Genomic DNA, 15,547 nt, shown 5'->3' with positions numbered 1-15,547 from the left:
AGACTGGTTAAGTCAGCAGAGTGCATCATTGGGACCAACCTGCCCTCCCTCCAGGACCTGTACATGTCCTGTGTCAAGAAACGGGCTGAGAAAATCGTTGGGGACCCCTCACACCCCGCTCACTGTCTGTTCAGACTACTTCCCTCTGGCAGGTGATACAGACTGATCAAAACAAGGACTCCCAGACACCAAAACAGCTTTTTCCCGGCAGCCATAAAGATTCTAAACACCCTCCTATTACCTCAATCTACACTGGACTTTTACAACTACTGTACCCTACTTGTGCAACATTACACCCATGTGTAGTATATTCTTTATATCTTTTGTGCAACATCATGTGCAAAATGTTTCTTTATATCTTTTGTGCAATATCATATCCATGTGCAATATCTTTTTATATCTTGCGAGCAACATCATACTACATATGTGCAATATGTAGTAGACTCTGTACTACTACTGTCATTTCAAGTATTTTCCCCTACTTTGTGCAAAATCATACCCATGTGCAATATGTTCTCTAAATAACTGACAATCACTGCAGCATAATGTCACTTTATGTTACACATCATACTTTTTTCTGTGCTTGGTCATTTAGGTGTGTTATGTCTGCATGGTATTGTGGGCTGTCATTTGCTGTGTTCTGTCTGCATTGTACTATGTTCTTGTCTGCTGCATTATCTCTAATCATGCTTGTATTAGGCTATGTCTAGTCCAGTATATGTGTATGTAGCCTGTATGTGTGAATGTGCACTGCAGGTTTGCTCTAAACCGGAAACAAATTCCTTGTATGCTCAGGTATACTTGGCCAATGAAGCTGATTCCGATTCTGATGTGCAGTAGAAAATTCTGTATATATAGATACTTCTGTGTGTGTGTGTGTGTGTGTGTGTGTGTGTGTGTGTGTGTGTGTGTGTGTGTGTGTGTGTGTGAGTGGGTGTGCTTCCTCTGCCTTGCTTCCTCTGTAACTGGACAGAGAGACAAATGAGGAGCTGAAGCACAGTGATGTTCTAGAGGAGCAAGAACTTACAGTCAGTGTCCAGAGAGCTGCAGTTTGTCACTGACATTTTCATGGCTTCTGTCCTCTTCCTTCTCCTCCTCCTCGAATTTTTCACCAGGTTCCCAGGTAAGAGAAACACGTCTCACTGGGACATCACACACTGCTGCTTTGGTGTAGAAAGATAGAATATTTACTTAGTAAAGACAATGTGAAGTGAGATTTGAGAATGAGAAATAAACAATGGGTTTATGGTAAAGATTTCCTTTTACTGTATTAGTGAAGTTTTCCTGAAGTTCTGAAATATGGACTGACAACCTGTGTGGCAGTGATGACAGTTATAGATAGGGAGTAGAGCTGCTGTGTCTGGCTGCAGAAGTCCCAGCTTTGAATCCCACCTCCTACTGTAGTACTCTTGAGCAAGGTAAATTACACCAGTAAAAAATGACCCAGTTGTACAGATAGGTACATAACTTTAAGTCTGTCGAGAAAAAGCTCCCTCCTCTGTTTGGATGCCAATATTATTAATATTTATTATGCTGCTGCAGTGGCAGGGAATCATACAGCAAAGCCATGTTCTCCAAAGTTCCCTGGACCGATCTCTCCAAGTGTCGAGTTGAACAGAAGCACGGAGTGAGAAATGGAGAAGTTACACACTCAAAGTCCTTTTCCAGCACCCAGTTCCGGTCTTATGAGTCTTGTTCACTTCCTCTTGCTCTTCGTGTTCCTGCTCATTCAGCAGTGCTAAGCAATAGGTTCATGGACTCATCATTTCAGAGCAGAATTCCTGTATGATTTAGAGCTCTGCAGCCAATAAGTGTTTTATTTCTATAGCCGACTGAGAGAAAAAGTGTCGGCTAAAGGACCAAATGAAAACAGATCAACCTGGACTTTCGATGACAGCATCATAGCATATCAGGTGGCGTGGTGGCACAACGAGTAGCGCTGCTGTCTCACAGTGCCTTGGTGGTGCGAGAAGACATGGGTTTGATCCCTGCTCAGACTGTGTGGAGTTTACATGTTCTCCCTGTGTCTGTGTGGGTTTCCTCCCACAGTCCAAAGACATGCTGTTCAAGTTCACCCATAGTATGTGAATGACACAAAGAGAGTGTATTCCACTGTGGATAAGTGACCTAGTGTAAGTCACTGCAGTGAATAAGGTGTGTGGGCTGATGGTAACACTACATAGAGTTCATTGGAAGTTGCTTTGGAGAAAAGTTTCAAATGAATGTGTCTTCTTTAACTTGTGCTTTTCTCCCTATTACAGTCTTCAGTGATTTTAATCAGAAACATTTGGAGCTGAATCAAAATTATTAATAGTCTTGTAATGAACAAGGAAATTGCTTTTTTGGGAACAGCTAACAAATGTCCTGTTTTATGTTTGCCTGTAGGTAACAACTGTGTAAGAACATTTAAAGGGATAACAGTACAGAGAGGAAGATCTGTCACCATCCCATGTTTCTATGAAGAGAAGTATAAACACCATGTGAAATACTGGTGTAGGGAGTACAGTTGGTTGTCCTGTAGTATCATGGTACGCACTGACTCAGCACAGAGTAAAGGTGAGGTGTCCATCACTGATGATTGGGACCAGCTGGTCTTCACTGTGACCATGAGGAACTTACAGATGAAGGACACTGGGTGGTACTGGTGTGGAGTGGAGATTGATGGAGGCGCGGTGTACTCTGAACATCTGTACTTCACAGTAACTTCAGGTAAGTTGTTTTATTGCAGTTTATTTTCATAAACTGTCACTGTGTGTTGTAGGACTAAGAGACCCTAAATGAGCAGTTCAAGTAAAGTGAACCTTATTTTAATTAGCATTGAAATGATAAAAATAAGTTACAAATCAAAAGACCACCATAGCTAAAATGTATGCAATATACACATTTTATCATCATAATATGGTTCACTTAAAAACCTTTTATTGTTTATGTTTTTTCTTGAAGTTATTCAGGGTTTGTGGACTGAGAGCTTGTTCTCTGCAGAGGGAGGAGGATCTGTCACCATCCCATGTTTCTATGAGTACAAATACAGAAACCATGTGAAATACTGGTGTAAAGGGTACACTTGGCCATACTGTACTACCATGGTACGCAGTGATTTAGCAGAGACTGAAGGTGACGTGTCCATCACTGATGACCCTGACCGACTGGTCTTCACTGTGACCATGAGGAACGTACAGGAGAAGGACATTGACTGGTACTGGTGTGGAGTGGAGATTGATGGTAAATTGGTTGACTCCGCATCTCTGTATTTAACAGTAAACGCAGGTAAGATGGTTTTACTCTTCCTGTTAACATTTTGTTTTTGTTTACAAAATGAACTGTTGAACAACAGTTCATTGTTACCTATTCTTCAGAAAAGAGCTGCACCACTGTAAGTTTCCTTTGGTGCTGATGTAAATGCCCAATCTCTTCTCAAGTTAATTATGACATTTAATAATGGAGGCTTGAGTTTGTGGACCAGCACTACCAGCTCTCAAGCGCTTGTATATTTTACCACTCTAGAAATACATCAGAACCATTTTTACATGTGCAGTGTACTGTAAATCATACATACATTTTACACCTGATGTACCTGGGGTCAATAATTTTGTGCCTTTGTGTTTTGTGTTACATATTTATATAATGTTATAACAATATAATATAATGTTACACTGGGACAGCTGGTAGCACAGTAGTTAGAGTCAAGTCAAGTAGCATTATTGTCATTTGAACCATATACAGCTGGTATGGTAACACAGTGAAACAAAACAACGTTCCTCCAGGACCCTGGTACCAAATAAAAAACAACACAGAGTTTCCTACACAAACTACATAATGTGCACATAAACAGCACAAGACAGTACAGTAATTAACAAAACAATAGATGCAGTAAAAAAAAAAATTAAAATATAATAATAAATACTATTGTCACACCTGCTGGTCCATCAGCACCATCTGCAGCTCATCAGGGGAACACTGAATAAAAAGGCAGCCTGGAAGCTCTTCCCTACAGAACCTCTTCCTGGAGTAACTGCCTTTCTCTTCCCCTGCTTTGTGTACTATGCCTCCTGTGTTCGTTCTCCCGATTCCTTAATTCATGGCCTGACTTTTCTGACTCCGATTCTACAAGCCCCTTTGGGTGAAGTTCGCTCCTCACCTGACCCTTACCGATCCCTTGACTACTCTTTTGCCTCATCTCGATGGCTTAATAAAAACCTTGAGAGCGTCGGACTTGAGTCTGTTGCTCTTTCCCGTTCTGCCTTGGTGTTCTTGGATCCCGGCCTGTACGAAATCGTGAACTGGAACTTTGTAAAAAAACAAAGCCCAATGCACTTGGTGAGTATTCAGCCGACAGGCCTTTTCCAGGTACTGGAGGTTCCAGGGGTCCTTCAACACCAGGAGCGGGTGGGCCGCTCCCTCAAGGCAGTGCCGCAATTCCTCCAGTGCCAGCTTGATTGCCCGGAGCTCCTGACTGTGGCGCCGTGATCCTTCAGTGCCGCAGTGATGAGGGGTAATGGATGTGGATATTTGATGGTGACAGCATTCAACCCCCGATAGTGAATGCATAGGCGCAGGGCCCCGTCCTTCTTGTTGATGAAGAAGAACTCTGCGGAAGCGGGGCACATGGATGGCCTAATGATTCCAGAGCTCAAGGCTTCCGTGATGTATTCCTGCATTGCTTTCTGCTCGGGAAGGGACAAGGGATACACACGGCCCTGGGGTGGTGTGGTCTGGGCAGGAGATCAATTGCACAATCCCAGGGCTAGTGCGGGGGAAGCTCCGCACCCCGGGCCATGCTAAAAACCTCCTGGAGATCCCAGTACTCCTAAGGAACCTCCACTGGGGAAGGCCGGCCACTCCCTCTTCTGACGTGGCGCGACAAGGGAGCTGCAGACAGAACCACGTACACTGGTCTACCCAGGACAACAGTTCTCCCGTACTCCTCTAGAAACACCTGGTTGTGTTGGACCAGCCAGGGAAAACCAAGGATAATGGGGGTGTCTGGAGACTGAATCAGGAAAAACACCAGGTCCTCATGGTGACACTCTCCGATGGTTACCTGAAGGGTCTCTGTACACTTGTCAACCACTCCCGAGTCCAGGGCTTGGCCATCCAGGGTGCTAATCCAGAGCTTGCAATTACAGAGCCAGCCCGGGATGTTGTTCATCTGCGCGGACCTACTGTCCATGAAACAGCCCGTGGCCCCCAAGTCCAAGTCGACCATGGCTCTGGTGTCCAGATGAATCCCACCCCATGCTATGTGTATAGGCACTATGAGCTGTCCTGGCCGGGCCCCAGGGCTCACCTGTGGTTGTGTGTGGGGGCGTCACTGTCACTCCTCTGGGTCCAACCTCCCTTGCCAGAGTGGCTGAGGTTCCTAGTTTCCTTCCTGGGATGTGAAGACTGGAGCGGAAGCCTGTACCCAGGCGAGGCTGTCCAGGTTCACTGCTATCTGCACAAGACAATCGAATGTCCACTCCTCCCCTCATAGGCCAGCTCAATCTGTAGCCTGAGTTGGAGTCCATTCCTGAAGCAGGCCAGAAGGGGCGCTGTATCTCACCTGCTCTGTTCTGCAAGTGTCCGGAATTCCAGAGCGTACTTGGCCACTGTATGGGTACCCTGTCTTATGCCCAGGAGATGATCACTGACAACATGGGCGGCGTGCATATGACCGAACAACTCCTAGAACTTTTTCGGAAGTTGGTGTAGGTGGTCTGCTGGCGCCGGCCCCTACCGCCCATCACCCACTTATGTGCTGGGCCGGTGAGCAGTGCCACCAGATACGCGATCTTAGCCTCTTTAGTCAGATACATATGTGGGGAGCAGGAGAACACCAGCTCACAGTGCATCAAGAATCCTTGACAATGCTCCGGCGACTCATCATACCTTTCCGGAGTGACGACGCAGGATCTCGCTTGTGAGGGACTGGAAAGCGCAGGAGATGTTTTGGTAGGCAGATGCCCACTCCAGGATACACGATCCTGAGCCAGCACCGGAGCACCCATCCTGGGGTAAGACAAACTCTCTCCCTAGTAGAGAGGCGTTTCTGGTGGCCTACCATGGCAGACGACGTCAAGGACTATGTGGAGGCCTGCCCCATCTGTGCTCAGGCAGGACCCTGACCCTGAAACCTGCCAGGCTTGTAGAACTTCTAGCTGCTCCATCCTGTCCATGGTCCCATGTGGCAATTAACTCCTTGGTGGAGCTCCCCTTCTTGGATGGTAAGACCGTGATTCTTACTATAATAGACTGGTTCTCAAAGGCCTGCTGGTTGATTCCTCTCCCTAAGCTGCCAACCGCCTTGGAGATGGCTGAGGTGCTCTTCCACCAGGTGTTCCAGTTATTCAGCATACCTGATGATATTGTCTCTGACAGGGGACCCCAGTTCACGTCTTGGCTATGGAAAGCATTCTGGGCGTGACTGAGGTACAGGTGAGCCTTACCTTCAGATACCACCCTCAAGCAAACAGCCAAGCAGAAAGGTTACAACAAGACCTTGCCCGATACCTATGCACGTACTGTGCACAGAACCATCATCACTGGATACAGTACCTGCTCTGGGCAGAGTACGCCCACAATGCTCTAACCCCCATGGCCACAGCGCGGTCCCCCTTTCAGTGTGTGCTGGGGTATCAGCCCGCTGTGTTTCCATGGCATACCCCTCCGAGCCAGGTACCTGCGGCGAATGGGTGGCACCGGGGCAGTGCTGAGACATGGTGGTCCGTGCGGGACCATCTCCGGTGCAGCGCCAACTGGTAGAAGAGGCAGGCCGATTGCCATCGCCGGACCCTGTCCTTCGTGCCATACAACGTGTCTAGCTCTCTATCCGGGACCTCAGGCTGTGGCTGCCTTCAAAGAAACTGAGTCCCTGGTTCAATGGCTCGTACAAAGTCCTGCGCGAGGTCACACCGGTAACGTACCGTCTGAAACTGCCTACGGACATGCGGGTGCATCTCATGTTCCATATGTCACTCTTTAATCCTTGTAGCACCTCTCTCCTCCAGTCGGCCTTCTCGGCCACTCTGTCTCTTCCGGTTCAGGTTGATCGGGAGACGGTATACTCCATCCAGTGCTTGCTAGACTCCCATCAGCGACGTGGATGATTACATTATCTGGCTGACTGGGAGGGGTATGGCCCAGAGGAAGGGGCTTGGGTGAATGCCCAGGACATTCTGGACCCTCACCTGATAGCGGCCTTCCACAGGGACCATCTGGAGAAGCTGGCATCTTCCACCTCGGGCCGGCCTGCTTCCTGGCGTAGGGCAGTAGGTGCTACCTGTGGGGGGGTACTGTCACATCTGCCGGTCCATCAACACCACCTGCAACTCATCGGGGAACACTGGATAAAAAAGTGCCCCAGAAGCTCTTCCCTTTGGAACCTCTTTCTAGAGCAACTGCCATTCTCTTTCTCTGCTTTGTTTGTTACACCTCCTGTGTTCGTTCTCTTGATTCTTTGATCCATGGCCTGACTTTTCTGACTTTGATTCTGCAAGCCCCTTTGGATGATGTTCGCTCCTCGCCTGACCCTTGCCTATGTTTAAGATATAAGGTAGGAACTTTGCAGAACAAAGCAGTGCAGGACAAGGAAATACACAGCAAGACAATACAGTGGTGAGGATAGAGTGCTGGAAATACACTTTTAACTTTGTAGCCTATAAAACATTTGATTTCGTGTGCATTTCTGAACTTCCATTCCACAATATTGTAGTGATACCTATGATAACAGGGTACATAGTCAAGATCTCCATAAACTATTAACTGTGTGAGTACCAGGAATGCTCTGTTTAAAACAACACCTCAGGAAATACAAGATCACAACACCAGAACTGAAGCATACCCCACTTGGCCGACCATTAGCCCTTCCACTCTCCTCCCTGTTTATTGGCTCCACATGGGCTTCCCAAAATGCCCCAGGAGGCAGCACACAACCAACACCAAGGGCAACTACTTATTGCAGTTGACTTAGCATCCAAACATATTCTATTCAATTTTACTGTGGGCCATTAAGGGGAGCTGTGATTTCTGAAGTGGACATTTATTTATTCTGACTTAAAATAAGCTTTGTGTTATGAGATATAAAATCCATAAAGCTTTATTGACCTTTAGTCTTATGAGTGCCTTCTTCTTCTTATACCTGTGTGACCTGCAGGAATGTCATGTGTCCAGTGGTCACTTACCCCATACACCCCTGTAATATTTCTATTTTGTGCTCATTTTTGGATATTCTTCCTGACTTTGGTCCTCAAGTTTCCCTATTTCACTGTCCAGAAACTGGTGTCTCCTCAACACAAAACTGGTAAGCTCATATTTATTATATAACAAAACAATTAATGAGACATTCAGGAAATTATGAACATGATGAAATCAGTTCTCAGTGATTTTTGTCAAAATTCTCTTGTAATTTGTGGTAAAGCTAACTTGTGGTAAACCATCTTCTTTCCAGCCCGTCCACACTGTTCATCGTTCTGCCGTTAGTCTCCCTTCTTTTTGTCCTCTCGGTGGCTTTTGTCACGACGCTCCGCTTCCTGCGGAACAAACCCAGTGAGGAAACCCGCAGTTAAGAATATGAAATGCACAAAACCTTTTTTACATGATCGTAACAGTTCTGCAATACTTAATGCTGCCTCATCTTCCAGAGGAAACACAGACTGCGAACGGAGATGAAGAGAAGAGATGGAGCCGCACTGTAAGTGCTCTGTGCTGTCCCTGTCCCCAGAGAAGGGTGACACTTTAACTTCTGACACTTAAGTGCAATATGAGACTCTGCTCTTCATGGGAAGTGATGCTTTATTGTTTTTCTCTTAGTTACTGAAAGACCATGGAGAAGAAGTGACTTACAGCATTGTGGTTCACAAGAAACCAGAGGCATAGAGAGGAGTAAATAAGGTAAAACAGACTGTGGTCATGTTTGGGTACGGTTTACCCCCAGAGACCAGGAATAAAACTTCACACTAGTGATATTCATTCAAAGGTTTGTTTTCCTATTAAATGGAAGATAATTTAAACAAAATGATAGATTTGAGGGAAAAAAAAAACAGAACATCTGCAGCCAAACCGAATGAAATATTCCAGAAATAACTGGAGGAGCACAGTGGTGCAGCGCATGATGCTCTATCACAACTCTTGGGTTGTGTGGGTGTAGGTTGGCACCCACCTCATTCTGTGCAGTTTGTTTCATCTCTCCATATTTGCAATGGTTTTCCTGTGGGTGCTCTGGTTTCCTCCCACAGTCCACGGACATGTGTGTGTCTATCTGGCAATGGACTGGCATCCCATGTCAGGTTAGACAGGCTCTGGGATGCTGCAGACATAAGTTGGACAAGCCGTTAATAACACTGAGTGAGAACTGAGCCATTTTGATCGATTCAGTTTAATGATCTTTGCATTATTATAATAACTGAACTGTACTGAGTTACCGAGTAACTGAATGTTCCTGCAAATTGACAGAATAAAGAAATATATATCTGAGGACATAGTAAGAGAGACACACATAGACAAACGTCCAAATTATTTCTGTTTCGAAAGGTAATATTGTGGTACAACAAAAGGTGTTTACTATTTACTAACTAGTGTCTTATGGTCATATGTCTCGTGTTTCTCTAAAACAGCTCGTGAGTTGAGTAAAGAAGAGGTTGTGACCACAAACCTCAGGACCCTGACTGCCATCACCCAAGTGTCGCATCATTTTCTCATCCCTTCTGAACACCAACCCTCATCACTGCTGCTCTGTGGTTATCTGCACAAAACATTGAACAAACCATACTCTGGCGGCGGAAGCATTTCTTTTTCAGTGAAAACAATGACTTTTATATCCTCAGATGAGCCATTTTACTCTATATTTTCATCGGCTCACTGCCAGGTTAGCTCTGGATGTTTTCAAGTTCATATCAAGACAATGAGATGCACACAACAAGAGGGGTAATGTCGTGCAAAGAGGAAACAAAACGGAAAGTTGGCATTACGACACTGTGTCAGTGGAGGGTTGGACGTATTTCCACGTGTACATAAGGCAGGATGCAAAAGGAGCTTTAAACACCTTCAAGAATAGCAGCTGTACATCATGAATTCTGGATGAAATGTAATAAACCATCAGCTGGTCACCTCTCTTTGTACCCTGTGCTGAGAAGACAGTCTTCTCGTGCTGCATGTCCTCATACAGGAGCCAGTTTTCAGAAATGTACTCATCAGAGAAGGGTTTAAATACGTAAATAAATACGTGCATCCTATCAAATTCCATAGAGAACATGAGTGAATTCATCCATCGCCACCTATGATGAATATTAATCTGACATCAGTGGTCAGCAGGTTTTCAGTTCAGATCCAAATGAACTGGAATGATGTCCCTTCCTCTCTGCTAACCCATCTGCTCCATGAGTTTTCACAACATTATTTGTATAAAAACAGAAAAAAAAACCAGCGGACTGCATTATGATTGAACTGTGTGTCAGTATCTGTATCTCTCTCTCACTAAATATATAAATGTAAGAAAAACAAAGTTACAAACAAACCTACCATACCGAGGGTCATAATCAGAGACATGATGCTGATCCTCCTGATCCTCAGCTGCACTGGTGCCGCCCACACTGGGGTCTAATCTGTGCTCCTCTGTGTGCACTGTGGTCCCTGGAAGGCCATGTGGAGTAAAGGCAGAGTACAATATGAGGGGTCAGTGTAATGTGTGCTCAGTGTGGGGTATGAACAAATATTGTATATACAACTGCTAGTGGAATAGACAATACGAATGTGACACGTCTGGTTCTCGTGGAAAGGGGGATGTCCACCTGTTTCTGGTACCTGGTACCACCTGTTCCTTTGAACCCCTTCCCTCTGCAGAGCGAACACCAGTGTGAGCAGAGCCGACACCTCAGGAAGACGGTTCATGTTTTGAGCCCAAGTGCAAGAAACCGCCACCCGCACCCCACCCTGCAAGCTGTACAAATATGGGTTTCGTTATGATTATATATTTATTTATAGGGCCACTATGGAGTGTCGTGGTTCAAAGCAGAGCTTTACAGGTCCGGATCCCACCTCCTGTTGCAGTACCCTTAAGTAAGGAGGTGGGATCTGAACCTGGGTTCTTCAGTTACAAGTCTGTGGTCCAAACCACTACTTAGCTGCTGTCCCAAAACTCTTACTCTTGCTTTGTCAATGCAGAACACTTTTCTCGAATATATGGACTGATACTGTCATGTGGAGAAACAGAAGCAATTAATTTGCCTTTATTGAATGCCACACAATCTTGTTCTCCAGCATAATTTAGCAAATGAAAAGCAATTGTGCATTAAAAGAAACGTGACGTGTTTCCGTTTGTGCTCTGCAGGCATTGTGTGACCTTCTTTCCACCTATAGATCCAGAGAGACGTAGATTTGAAGGGAGCCCATTTTCACACAGTTCTGCCTTGTTGGGAAAATCGGTGCTTCGCTGTTTAGATATCACCGTCTCCCTTTAACACGAAGCCAGTGTTACCGTGCGTATCGTTTCCGCTGAGCACCATACGGTGCATCGTAGCAGGTAACAGGAACCAGCGTGACTCTGGATGTACATTTACATTTACCTTCATTCGTTCATCAAGCCAAAAGGTGGAGAGTTCAACTGTGGAAGAAGATCCAGTTGTCTAACATTATAATGTAACACTTGCACTAAAATGATCTTTTTTTCTCATGTTCATGTTGGTTCCTGTGGCTCCTCCTGTGCACTGCGACGTTGTACAGAAACTGTTTTGGTGACACATGTGTGGATGTTACCTTTCATTGGTTTTTTTAGAGATCTAATATACACTTTGCCTCCAAACGTGTCATTACTAGAGGTTCTTAGCTTGTGGTTCATGGTCCCTTTGGGGATCCATGGATGAGCTTCATCATTCATTTTCTCTCTCACTAGACCAACATCACTCAGCACCTCGGCAAGTTTTTTTGCTCTTCCATCGTAGTTCCAGGACTATGGTTTAACAATATTACTGCAGTGAACCAAAGGAGAAACATTCACCCCCTTTACTAGTTATTTGTTACATGTGACAGTCTGTCATTTGTTTCATCTCTGATCTCTGGAGGTGCCCTGAGTCGCCCTTCACCGTATAAGGATACGTGATGTTATGCTCTATTGTACCGTATTGTACTGAACACCAGGGAGCTCATAGATGTTCTGAGTTGAAGTCCATGGACAAAGAAACACTTTAACGTGGTGCTGGCCTGCGCTGAACTACGCAAAGGAAAACTTGAGAACAAACACCTGAGGACCGGCCCAGAAGAAGACTGACTAGAGCCTCTCACTGGTGGAAACCCCCCAGAGCTCCCCAGCTGTGCAAGAGCAACAGAGACATTAACACTCAGGAGATGAGGGCATCTCACCTACAACACAAAGGAAGTGCAAGATGAACTGATACTTTTCCCTGGTTTTCCATTGTCACTGTGTGTGCTGGTGAGTGTAGTGGGAGGGGAGGGGAGTCTTTGGGCACAAAACCAATGCTAAACTGTGTACAGAGGTGATGGAAACACACTGGGAGGGCTCTTAGCAAAAAGCATGTCTTAGCAGCACATTGTGTGCACTTTGGCTCAGTGAAGTTCACTATATACCGTAGTACGTTCGCTTTACACAGCGCTTGAGAGCGTCACATGGGTTGTGTATTCTCCCAGTATTTGAACATAGTTTGAGGACTCTGAGGATGCTGATTGTGCCAAAAGAATTACTGGCAGATCTGACCGTGATCCTGACACTGAAATTTTTATGTTGTTAATTAGGACAATCAGCTTTAAGTAGCACGTTCGCCAGTGACCTGTTTTCCTGCTGAATGGGGGTACCAGTACTTCCAAACGTATTGAGATCCTGAACACCAAGTCAAATTCCTGATGACGAAATAAGACTGGGAAATAAACAATGTTTTTGGCCCCTCTGTATTCAGCTGAACACACACATACACGCACATTGTCTGAACCGCTTGTCCCATACGGGGTCACAGGGAGCCAGAGTCTAACCCGACAACACAGGGCGTAAGGCTGGAGGGGGACGGGACACACTCAGGACAGCACGCCAAGCGGGACTTGAACCCCAGACCCACCGGAGAACAGGACCCAGTCCAACCCACTGCACCACCGCACCCCTCTAAGCTGAACACTTTAAAAAACAGAGAAACTTCATCCAAACTGCTGGATGTTGGTCGATGTTCAAATCTTACTGTGGAAAAAATGCTGGGTAAAATGACAGCAAACTATGTTGCATTTTCATTGAAAAAGCACACAAAAAAAGGTATTTATTAATGATTCAAGGTCATGTGCAACTGCATGCGTGTTACCTTATGTAGGAGGCATGAGCCCAGGCCACACACACATCTCCTAGGAAAACAACAGTATCTGGACAACTACAAATGCTCCTTAAAGTGGTTATGGGTCACCAGAAACACCCACAGCTACTGAGAAGTAAAGAAAACACTTTTATTTTCAAAATGTTTACTTACTGCTCTGCATTTATGTTATAATGCACACATATACTGTACGTCCAATAGCATATTGCAGAGTGAGGGCTGAGCTGGATGGTGTTGGACTGGGTTTGAAACCAGCAGTGGCCCTTTGCCACCGTGCACTGGAAAAATCTCATATTTCTAAATTTACACTGGTTAGACTGGCCCATTTCCATTCTCTTTGTTACACCAAAGACTGCAAGTGCAAAGAGTGCATGCCTTTCACCTCCCCCTAACTAGAGTAAAAAAATAGGGGTAAAGGACAGTGATGTTCAAGATGAGCAGGAACTCGCAGAAGTTTCCGTCTTACACATGGACCCAGCAGCGATCAAACGCCTGAGAAGCACTCTGGAAATGCATTTAACACTGCCCTAGGTCACTACGAGTACCTGGTTATGCCTTTCGGGTTAGCCAACATCCCCTCTTTATTCCATGCTTTTGTTTATCACGTGCTGGGTGATTTGGTGAATAATTCTGTACTCATGTACCTAGACAACATCCTGGTGTTCTCACCTTCGATGGCAGACCATGTGATCCACGTGAGGCAGGTGTTCGGTCGCTTCCTAGATAATGGCCTCTTTGCGAAGGAGGAAAAATGTCTGTTTCACCAAGAGCGGGTTTCTTTCCTGGGTTTCATATTTGGTCCAGATAGGGTGGCAATGGACCCGGCTAAGGTCCAGGCAGTGATGGATCGGCCCCGTTCAACCTCCGTGAGGGCGCTACGACGGTTTTTGGAGTTTGCGAACTTTTACCGCCGGTTCATTCGCAGATTCAGTAGCCTCGTTGCACCCCTCACCTCTCTCCTCAAGGGCAAACGGTCCCAGCTCCCTTGGCAGACGGAGGCCTGTGAGGCTTTCCAGGATCTCAAGCTACGGTTTACAACCGCTCCGTTCCTGAAGCACCCCGATCCATCGCTACCTTTTGTTGTTGAGGTAGATGCCTCGACTGTGGGTGTTGGGGCAGTTTTGGAGACAGGGAACCCCAGCCAAGCTCCACCTGTGTGCATATTTCTCCCCTAAGTTGTTGCTTGCCAAACATAATTATGACATCGGTAACAGGGAACTGTTAGCTATCAAGCTGGTGCTGGAGGAGTGGGAACACTGGTTGGAGGGGGCTGCTCACCTGTTTTTGGTCCTTACGGACCACCGAAACTTGGAGTACCTGAAAACCGCCCGACAAGCTCAACCCTCGACAAGCCCGTTGGGCCATTTTTTTCATCAGGTTCAGGTTCAGTCTATTACTGCCCTGGTTCCAAGAATTCTATGTCCCGACTGTATGACAAGGACCCGACTCCAGACACACCTGAGCCCACCCTGCCCAGCACCTGCTTCATGGCCCCTGTACGTTTGCAGTTCGCGCAGGCCCTCCAGAGGGCCCAAACGGAGGAACCCAGTCCAGTCAACACCCCTGAAGGCAAGAAGTATGTTCCTCCTAGGATGAGGTCACTGCTACTCGACTGCTGGCCACCCAGGGTGTTGACGAACTCTGGCCCTGCTCGACAAGACATACTGGTGTCCCTCCCTTCGGGAAGATGTCCAGGAGTTTGTGGAGGTGTGCGAAGTATGTGCTCAAGCTAGAACCCCAAACCTAAAACTCGCAGGACTTTTGGAGCCCCTACCGGTTCCAGGCAGACCTTGGTCCCATGTAGCGGTAGACTTCGTGACAGATTTACCGCCCTCTGAGGGGAATACAGTTGTCCTAGCAGTGTTAGACCAGCTTTTTAAGTCCTGTCATCTGCTTCCCTTACCTCGACTCCCCACTGTGCTGGCCTCTTTGAAGCTAACCGATGGTTGTTTTCTATGGCCTCTCCAAACTCCTCCTATGCCCTGGATTTTGCTTCTGCAACCGCAGCCGCTGCTGCCTTTCTCGCCTGCCAGTACCTGTCTGCTGAGTCAGGAGTCCCCAGAGCCAACCAGGCCCTAAAGGTCTCCTTCTTCAGCTTGACAGCTTCCGTAACCACCAGTGTCCACCAGCGGGTTCTCGGGTTGCCGCCCTGGCTGGCACCAACAAGCTTTTGGCCACAGCTGTGCCTGGCTGCTTCCACAATGGATGTTTTGAACAGGGTCCATTCAGACTACATGTCCCCTACCTCCTACGGGACATGGGAGAAG

The 15,547-nt window shown here is 46.4% G+C and overlaps 1 protein-coding gene across 1 annotated transcript; it reads left to right on the top strand.

The window, feature by feature from the left end:
* The first annotated feature begins 1,024 nt into the window (after positions 1–1,024).
* Positions 1,025–10,396, top strand: LOC108922796 (CMRF35-like molecule 1). The gene is made up of 8 exons (XM_018733152.2): positions 1,025–1,123; positions 2,386–2,709; positions 2,944–3,267; positions 8,230–8,278; positions 8,426–8,523; positions 8,619–8,668; positions 8,788–8,868; positions 9,591–10,396. The coding sequence occupies exons 1-7, from the start codon at positions 1,069–1,071 to the stop codon at positions 8,851–8,853; spliced, it is 966 nt and encodes a 321-aa protein (XP_018588668.2). The 5' UTR covers positions 1,025–1,068; the 3' UTR covers positions 8,854–8,868; positions 9,591–10,396.
* The last annotated feature ends 5,151 nt before the right edge of the window (positions 10,397–15,547 follow it).

Source organism: Scleropages formosus, chromosome 9, assembly GCF_900964775.1.
Source record: "Scleropages formosus chromosome 9, fSclFor1.1, whole genome shotgun sequence".
Lineage (NCBI taxonomy): Eukaryota > Metazoa > Chordata > Actinopteri > Osteoglossiformes > Osteoglossidae > Scleropages > Scleropages formosus.
This window is presented reverse-complemented; position numbering and strand designations above follow the sequence as displayed.